This window comes from Syngnathus scovelli, chromosome 6 (assembly GCF_024217435.2).
Source record: "Syngnathus scovelli strain Florida chromosome 6, RoL_Ssco_1.2, whole genome shotgun sequence".
Classification (NCBI taxonomy): Eukaryota; Metazoa; Chordata; class Actinopteri; order Syngnathiformes; family Syngnathidae; genus Syngnathus; species Syngnathus scovelli.
Window position 1 is genome coordinate 18,174,577 of NC_090852.1, and position 10,035 is coordinate 18,184,611.

The 10,035-nt window shown below is 45.0% G+C and overlaps 1 protein-coding gene across 1 annotated transcript; it reads right to left on the reverse strand.

Moving 5' to 3' along the window:
• Nucleotides 1-62: 62 nt before the first annotated feature.
• slc6a15 (solute carrier family 6 member 15) lies at nt 63-10,018 on the reverse strand. Its single transcript, XM_049722707.2, has 12 exons — nt 9,856-10,018; nt 7,716-8,173; nt 6,011-6,168; nt 5,788-5,914; nt 5,493-5,674; nt 3,258-3,368; nt 2,651-2,892; nt 2,375-2,567; nt 2,060-2,252; nt 1,818-1,977; nt 1,568-1,730; nt 63-1,491 (listed from the first exon to the last, which is right to left on the reverse strand). Exons 2-12 carry the CDS (start codon nt 8,020-8,022, stop codon nt 1,108-1,110), a joined length of 2,220 nt encoding a protein of 739 aa, XP_049578664.1. The 5' UTR covers nt 8,023-8,173; nt 9,856-10,018; the 3' UTR covers nt 63-1,107.
• Nucleotides 10,019-10,035: the final 17 nt, after the last annotated feature.

Consider the following 10,035-nt stretch of genomic DNA (forward strand, 5'->3'; position numbering starts at 1 on the left):
TTGCTTAGCGGTTTAAACCTTCAGGCTTATAGTCGGCATCGAAAATCAATCGAGACTTTGACTCGTGTTTTTGGGTCAGTTTTTAATGTCGAAGAAGAGGAAGGGAAAAAAGACATTTCTTTGCTGTGTGTTTTCAAGCCATTTGATGGACAGAACAAACTATTTACAAAGACAAGGACTCGGTCCTCATGAACGCATTAGTTAAAAAAAACAACAATGACGTTAATAATGACGATTTGATGACTGAACCTTAATTACATTTATCCAAATAACGCAGATAAATATATTTATATGATATTTACAGAATACCGAAACTATACAAACATGGCGTATTCTATAAATGACGATGTAGGCACTCGTTAGCCTCAACCCAATCGTGGAACTTTTTTGAATGTACACGTTCTCTCGCACACACATTCTTACTTTCTCATGTAGGCTCGGTGGCACGTCCACCTTATTGCTCACACTTTTGTATTCAGTAGCACGGACGAGTGATCCAAAGATGGACTAAGTGCGGGAGGGGAGGGGGGGGGGGATGGCAACAGTCACACGATCGACAGACACTACATTAGGTACACCGGCTAATGGATTTCAATCCAATTTTTTTTTGGGTAGTTTTCATATCTTGCATCGGTTGAGGTTTTTCTTTTTGGTTTAAACGTTTTTAGTAAACGTTAATTTGGAGTTTGAGTCTTGACCCGATTTGGCCAGCAAGAGCATTAAATTCATTTTTAAAAACAAATATTTAAAACGGTTTTTCATTTCCAGCAAATATTTCATTTCATTGAATTGATAAAATAATGGCAGATCTCACTCATTCAGACCATTTCAAGAAACCCCTTCGATTGGATGCCTGTCAAATAGAAAAGAACTCTGAACATTTTTGTTTTTAGAGGCGGGATGGTGTCAACTGACTTCTTCTATGGTGTGCCTAATGAAGTGACCTGTGAGTGTATATTCCCTGCCTACGATTTGTTGTTTTAAAATGTTAAGGTTCAGAGACGACGAAGAAGAAAAGAGAAGAAATAAAGCAGCTAGGCTGTTTTACAAAGACTATGCGGTACACACATGGACGACTAGACGGGAAGAACGGGGGGCCGGGCCGCACTACAAGTCCGACTCGGGCATGTCCGGCACGTCGGCCATCAGGTACCCGATGCCGTAGCGACCGTTGGGCGCGGCGTCCGCCTCGGGAACCCCGCCGGCGCTCTGCTTGCGGTAGATGCCGTTGGCGAGCATGGGCGACGGCACCTCGCTGGGCGTGGTCTTGGCGTGAAGGAGGCTGGCGTCGTCGCCTTCGCCGGGCACGCTGCTCTCCTTGATGATGCGGCCCTTCTTGTAGGACACGGCCGAGATGCCGCCGGCGCCGTCGTTGATCACGCTGAAGTAGCGCAGCGCGAAGACCACCGGCACGGGCAGTATGGCCACCACCACCAGGGAGATACACACCGCCACGCCCCATGGAGGGAAGCCCACCAGCTTCTCCTGGGCCTACAGAAGAAGAACAAGCATTGAGGAAACAGGTACAGTATTGCCCATAAATTCTGCAAGCACACATGTGACCAACCTGCTCCTGTATCCAGGCACTGTAACTGGGCGGCGTCTTGATGAGCTGGACAAAGCTGGAGCACAGCAGAACCAGCAGCAGGATGGGCGTGATGAACTTCCACATGTAGTAGTAAAAGCGGTACGGCCTGAAGCCCAGCATGTCCTTCAGGTCTTCAAAGAACCTGACGGAATCACAACACAGGTGAGCTGACCCTAGTCGGATGAATATAAGTTTTCTTCACGGTTTTTGAGCGGTTCGAAGGCCGTACTTGTCGATGCCGTAGAACCAAGCGACGGCCAAGTTCTCCAGGATGACCACGATGAGCAGCGGCAGCGTGGCCGAGTAGTCGTCGAACATGGTCACAAAGTAGTTGCCCGAGCGCTGCACGAACACCAGCCCGAGGGAGAAAGCCAGCACGCAGCAGCCCACTGGAGGGAGGGAGGGGGTCGGTCACAATATTAGGAACGGCTTTCCCAACTCCCGATCAACATAATCATGAGTTTGGCTGACCCGTCAAGAGCTCCTTGCGCACTTTGAAGGTGTCGATGAGCGGCGTGAGGATGCCCTCGATGGTGCCGAACATGCTGCCCAAGCCCAAATTAATCAGCATGAGGAAGAACATGACCGACCAGAAGGGAGAGGCCGGGAAGTGCGTCATGGCCTCCGTGAAGGCGATGAACGCCAGGCCTGTGCCCTGCACGGCCTAGTGGGTAGGGGAGGGGGAGGAGAGATTAGTCAGTGAAGGGTAACCACTTTGTATTCCCCAAAAAATAACAACTCAAGTTTACTTTTTTTCCTCCAAATACGATCGCATCTCGTCCATACCTTGTTGAGCTCGTCCTCGATACTGCAGGACTCCAGTCCGAGTTTGCCAAAGTTGTCCTCCTTGACTCCTCTGATGATGTCGATCATCTGATGGTAGTCGTCCACGCTCACCTTTTGACTGAGGTTGATGTGGTTGGGGATCAGGTTGGCCTCGATGCCGTTGCCCAGCAAATCCGCAATCTTGTTGCTGTTGCTAAAAAAAAAACAAAATCAAGACAAGTTATCGATTTTTCTAATTTGTGTCGTTTGATATCTTCAGGGTGGAACGAGACTCACAGCAACACGCATCTGTCGTTCATAATGTTGGCTTTGAAGCCGAGCACGGCGAACACCACCAGGGTGGCCAGCACCGATGTGAAGAAGTTGATAAAGGACACCAGCACGGCGTCAAAGTGACAGTTGTTGTCGCGCTTGTTGTAGCTGGAGAAGGCGATGACGCCGCCGAAGCCCAGGCCCAGCGCGAAGAACACCTGCGTGGCCGCCTCGCGCCAAACCTTGGCCTCCAGCATGAGCTCCAGCTGGCACGCAAGCACACACACGGAAGGGAATGGTGAGTTTCTTTTGATCACATGGTGTTTTATGTTGTGGGCACAAGGGGGCGGTAGAGCACCAAAGAAACGGTGGTAGGTCTTCTTGTTTCCATGGAGATAGAAGCTACAGCAGAATTTACAGCCTTGGAAGCTGATTGGTGTGTTATTGCTATCAGCCAGTCAGAAGATTATTTTTTCATTAAATCAGTTTTTCCTCCAGATGGGCTATTTGCTGTACTATTGGTACTAAAAAAAAATATATATTTTTCTATGAGCACTCCCATTCTTCCTCAAAAGTGTGATGTCTTGCTGAGCTCAGAAGGAGCGTGGGCAAAAAGACATTGCGTCCGTACCTTTGGTGTGAACATGTGGCGAATCCCGTCCATGGAGCCCTCCAGGAGTAGCGAGCGAACCAGGAAGCAGATCAACACCACGTAAGGGAACAACGAGCTGAAGTACATCACCTAAAAATGCAGGCACAGCGTAGGTCACCAAAACATTTAAAGGACAACAAATAAATTGCTAAGTTTATCTAGAAATGATCTCGAGAAAATGGCTAAAATTTGTTTCAAATGTTCGCTTGCAACAATTTTTAAAAAAAAGACAAAATGTGTTATTTTTTTTTTTTTTGTATCCTTATATCAACAGTATACACTGTACAACAGAAACGATCAGGTCACCACACCCGACATGCCCTCCAGTCAGTAAATTCAACTTAAATAAACACACAACACAATCACGAGAAAGAAGATACACAAACATACAGAAGCTACACAAACATTCATTTGGGATAACGCAAATAAGTAAACATGTACTGTGTACAGCAGGCCAATGTTGCAGGTGGTATTTTCATGGTCAAATTATGACACATCTAAGTTATGCCCTTGAGTAATATTTCACATATCAGCAAAGATGGCTATCTTCTCAAGGAGTTTGTGTCCATGAGAAGTGAGAAGGTCACACCACAATTTTGTGTGTGTACAATTTTTAAAATGGTGACACTAAGTCCATCCTGTCTTGTGCTAGTATGCTAAATTTGTTGCTACGTAAATTTAGCAAGCGCTACAATTTATAGTGGGGCATTATTGTGTCCATCTTTAAATTATTTCTACAAACTTTGATGTATCCTATTTAATTTTCCTTAATCACTTGCTTATTTAACCAATAAAGTAACTTGTAATCTTAATTGCTTTTAAAATCTAATTTAAAGGAGTAAAAAAAGTAACCAGACCACTTTTTCAAGGTAACTACACTGCTGATAAGCAAAATTAACTTTGGAGGCTGGATTTCCTAAAAATGAAGGCGTACAACTGCGCCCAAGGTTAGTCATCAAACTTGCTCCAACCTGACGTTATGCAAGATTTACAAAGTATTAGTCTTGCCTAACCCCCCCCCCCCATTTCCCTCCCCATGAACCCTGTCCTCAAATCTCCCAAAATCAAGCCAAGCCGAAAGAGCGCGTGTAACCACGACAACCAGATCCCTTTCACGCCCACCCGCGCTCACACGAGGATATTCCTTGAAAAAAAAAAAAAAACTCTTTGTGCACACGGGAGGAGAGACTCCATTAATATTCTTTTGTGCTGACACTTGCGAGACGCCTCGTGGGGGGCGACTATCGGGGAAGTTTGAACTCATGGACCCCAAAACCTGTCTGGACACACCACGTGAAAGATCCACGTTATCTTCAGGGATTATTTCCAGCGATGTTTCTCAATGACTGCACTAAAATAGAGCAAAGTGGCAGTGGGAGATAGCGTCTAGACAATGGCAGCGGCCACATTTCAAGCGGCTGAAGCCAAACAGGGAAGGCCTGGCGTGACAAATTGGCACGGCACAGACCACGGCTGTTGAGGGCATCCATCTTGTTTTGTCCAGACAGTAAGACAGTCGTCGCGATAAAACCACAGCTAATGACGACGCCAAGGCAGTCTGCCTGTCACGGACAACAAAAAAAGTCTTCGTTCCCTCGACTGCTAAAATAAAAAAACGTTGGTAACGTGTAATTGATATTGTAGTTATGTAACGGTCAGAAAGCGATTAGTGACACATTATTTGATCCGTCATTAGCGTATCGTCGAGGCATGACGCAAGAGGAGGGGATCAAACCGAATTCAAATGTCAAAAACATCAAGAGCTTTCCTCGTGCCCATTTCTTCCAATTAGCTCCGGCTTGACCCCCCCGAACATCCGCCGTCTAATACTTGTCATGTGACAAAAAAAATGAAATGATAAAAAGAAAAAAATGGAGGTAGGAGAGGTCTTAATCCTTCCGGATGCTAGTCACGTTAGCTTTGATGCTGGAGGTCAGCGTAGCTAGGTGAGCTTAAGTATCCAATCCCTTCCAGGAAAATCACATGAGCGACCGAGGATGACACAAGTCGTTAACATCTCTCCATTTTACGCTCCCGCTAAAGAATATTAACACTTTGTTCCCATAAGATCGCCACTTTTTCGTAGTATTAGCGACCAGACAAGGCATCCATACAGTTAGCAAGTCTTAATGTTTGCTAACGAGGTGTGAGAGGATTTTTCAAGAAATGGCGGCTGAAACCTTTCCCCCAGTTCCCCCAAGAAGCTAAGCCTACCTTCCCGGACGACTGGATGCCCTTGATCATGGCCAGGCAGACCATGGACCAGGCCCCCAGCAGGCACAGGGTCATCTTCCAGTTGAGTCCTCCGCTCTCGGAGATACTGTCCGAGATGTTCAGGGCCTCGCGGTACCAGTAGTAGGTAGTGGCCGAGCTCTTCTCACACTCGGGCACCACAACTGCGTGATAAAAAGTATCTTTTTTTGTTTCAACCTATTTAAATGTAACAACTTTTGACATAGTAACCCTCACTGATTTAATCCTAACATTAAATTCTTTTCAATGAACTTACATGTGCTGTTCTTGTTCTTGACCAGCGGACACTCGTGCCATGGCAACGGTTGCTGGAAGGATTGTGAGAAGTAGAAGAGGCTCCAGCTGATGATGACGTTGTAGTAGAGAGCCACGAAGAAGCACACCTGCACAGAGCGTCTATTATTGGTCCATCTAAGAGGGTGTTAAGGATTTCGACAGCAGAATTTATCAGCTAGCAAGCTAACGGTTTAGCGACTCACCACGCAGCTCGCGAAGCCGATGCCCCCAAGTCGAGGGCTGATGTAGTTCCACACGCCGATGCTGCCCCGACGGATACGCTGACCCACTGCCAGCTCCAGGAAGAAAAGCGGGATGCCGATCAACACCAGCAGGATCAAGTAGGGCACCAGGTAAGCCCCTAAGAATCAAAATAACACAAGCAACACACTTTGATTATTTCAACAATAATTGACGATGAATCGATTATCAAATGAATAATTGGAGAACCGTTCGTCATAGCTTAGCATTAGCTTCCAGTTTGATATGATGAGGTTCATCTCACTAAATTAAAACGAAGCAGGAAACTGTTCACGTTTTGACCCACTTTAACAAGAGGTGGGTTATTTTTACGAGGCACCCTTATTAAATCAAATGTCTTTGAGGAAGTTTCATCCAAGATGACTCGGAAGTGGTATTACTATAAAGTCTTCTTGAGAATTCAAGTCTTTGTTATACTTCCGTGTGCACTCCAAAACCACAAAAATCAGTTGGAGCAGGATTGCGTCATACCTTTCAAAATGCCGTGATGAAAGCCGCTTGGCATTTTTTCAAACCCACTAAAATGACTGTTGGCATTGTTGACATTGTTAGCGATTGCGCAATCTGCCCACGTGTGTATTGTATTGCTGGTATTTTAATCCGTCGCCAAATAGTGTTTTGTTTATCGTTTCCTCAGACAGGATGTTCTTTAAGTCCCGCTGCCCCTCCCGGGTGTAACGTCTGTTGTCTTAACAATTAGATCATCTTATTCAATTTCATTCCTGGGGGTCTTTGACATCAGTCAGCATCAAACCCGCATCCACCTTCCTCCCAGGTGGTCTCCCATTGTCTTTCCAAAAGCAAATATTATCATATTAGAACGTTTTATCTTTCGACTATAAATAGCTTCTACGGTCGTGGTGGATGTTGTATTAAAAATCTGTCAATGTATCACATTGCGGTGTGGAAGTTAAGATCATTAATGCTCAAAGAAATCTTGACATTTAATCCATAAAAGCATTGACCTCACTATATACTGCTGTTTTGGTTAGCAACAGCACTTTGTTACATTCCATTTGATTTATAGTACAAACTTCACTTCCTTTTCCCCTTGCTGGACCCCAACCAGCAGCTGAATCACTCATTGACTCAGCCGAAAGTTGTACAGTAGCCATGAGTCCTTTTTCCACCCGGGCCTGGGTTTTCTTAAAGAGACAGTAGCACATGGTCTGTGGCACCATGAGAGGAAGTGTGTGTGTGTGTGTGTGTGTGCATTTTGGTGCTGGGGTTGCGTAGGTCCCAGACGTGTCATTTTAATGAAATTACACTTGACCACAGCGGGGTGGACCAGAGCTGTTTAAATCAGGCCTGACTCTCTGAGTGACTCAAGCGAGGAACGACCTGACTCACAGCATGAGTGTGTCGGACGCCTTACTGTAAAGGAGCAGAAATGTAAAACACACGCAGAAACGTAATCGAGAAAATCAACAAAACCATAATGTGCAATTGCAAAAAAAAAAATGGACTTGACTTCCCTTTTAAGATGTCATCTCTCCATTATGTAAGATCAGAGACAGACGTGGTGAATGAATTACGCATCAACCGAGAACAGAGACCCAATGTTTTCAAGTGACCTCTCGTTTGTCGAACGGTCGTTTGACAGCTCCCACGAACATAAACATGGATGCAAGCGGTCATTGCGCTCACCTCCGCCATTCTTCTGGCACAGGTACGGAAACCTCCAGACGTTGCCGAGGCCTACGGAGAAGCCCACCTGGGCCAGGATGTACTGCAGCTTGCTGTTCCAGGCCGGCCGCTCCTCTTCCTCCTCCTCGCCGTCGGAGCCGCCCTCTTCCACGTCGCCCTCCTTGCCGTCGCCGTCATGGTCGCCGATGATCAACGAGCTCTTCTTGAAGGAATCGTCGCAGGCGTCCTCGTTGGAAAGCAGGTCCCGGGCCGATTCTGTGACATCGTCGTCAAGCTCTCTCTTGACGGCTTTGCTGTTTTTGGGCATTTGATAATGCAAACGAGGGCGAGGGATGCCACGTGCTTATTGTTGTTGGGTTACGGTTGCGCAATTGTCCCGCCTTTCAACTTTTCAGTTTGTCGGAGTCCGTGGGATATGGAGGAAAGACGTTTTTTTTAGTTCGGCATTCTCACCAGATCTGTGTAAGACAACGGGAAAATTAATCAGCAGATCACACAGATGAATTCAAGCATTTTCAATCCATTCGCCATTTTGTTTTCTCGCAACTGCATCTCAGTTCACAAATGCTGCATACAGAAAATGATTTCCCTTATTTATTTATTTTTTCATTCTGGGGTTTGCTATATTTGAAACAGTCAGTTCATTAACTTGTAACCCCCAAAACCTTGAAAAGCCTCGCTGTGAGCAGGTGTAAAGTATGCTTTATATTCTTTATCTTTGGGATATTCGAACCAAAGTACATCACAGACACATGGGAACTGTGGAAAAAAAATATAATATATATATTATAGCGGAACTATCAAAACAAGCCGCATGGCTGGAGAAGCGGGAGTAACACTATCGCATTTCTCTCACTTTCTAAATAAATGATTGGGGGGTGAGGTATTTACATAACGAAACCGAATCAAACGGTTTCATTTTCAAAACCTGTTTGGTGTTGCTGTTGATCTATTGGGCTTGGCGAGATTTTACATCGGAATAAATATGACAAAAGCTACGGCCGTATTGAATCGTATCGTAACCTCACTGAATCGAATCGTTCCGATTCAAAATATTCTACCATACTATTTTTGAATCATATCGTATCAAGACACATTACCACTCACATGATTTTGGATTATTTTTGGGACACATCCAGAGGAGATCATGCAAACTCCAGAGATTCGAACCCAGAAGCTCTCCTTTGTGAGTAAACGTTCGCCTTGCTGCTTCATATTTCAAATGATACATCAATTTACTAATAAATGATATGTATAAAATATATCAAATTGATTATTTTACAAATACAGCATATTCTTAATTGATTATTTACAATTGACCATTTAACAAATACATACACAAATAAATAAATGAATAAATAAGCAATTTTAGAGGTGGAGCAGTAACATTCATGCAAAACATATGACAGGACTTTTAATGTAAATATTGGGCGAGTCGATTTTTTTAAAAAAAAGCGGGGTATACTTTGTTCTCAGGTTTGCTTTATCTTACACCCCCGTTCCCGTAAAAAAAAAAAAAAAAACGCCTGCCTCATACAGAGAACTGACAATACAATAAATAATAAGGGTATTTTTAAATCATGACACGGATTATTTTAGTAAAGGGGTCGTCTCGGTCTGTGCAGATTTACCTAATACATTTTCTGATGGTTTGAGTGATGTGGGGAAAAGACCCAAGGGTGTGGACGACGCGCCACGCGCAACATCAGGCCATTTTGGTTCATATTCTTTTTCTCCTTTGTCGAACACAAGGATTTAGAACACAAGGATTAACACGATTAATAGATTTACATAGTTACAGATTAGCCTATCTTTCCGCGGAGGATGCTGAGTAACGGGAAATCTTATACGGCGCCACGCATGGTGGTTTAACCAGGCCTTAGTGTGGAAAAATGACATCACAGCATTTAGATATTTATAAAATTTAGAATATGAGTAATTATAGGCCGTGTGATCCGTTGACGAGTCTCACAATGTGCCCATTATGAGCCATCCTGCCTCCTAGGCGTCCGCGTGTGGTATTTCATCATCCCATCCACGCACGCGCACGTTGGTACCCCAGCCCTAACCCAGTCTACATCACATGCACGCGCACGTATGCGCACTCACATCCTAGGGATGCTCCGTAGAGCGAACTCACCTAATGAAGACAAAAAAAAAAGGCCGAGAAGAAGCGAAGACGTCTCAAGGGATGAAATTGTGCGAGCACATACACGGGGCGGACATTATCACTCGTTCGAAAAGCGTCTAACGTCCTTACGGTTTGCTCCGTGTTCGGTGTGTTCTGGCTTGCCGGTGCCGCGCTACGACGGTGTCTCTT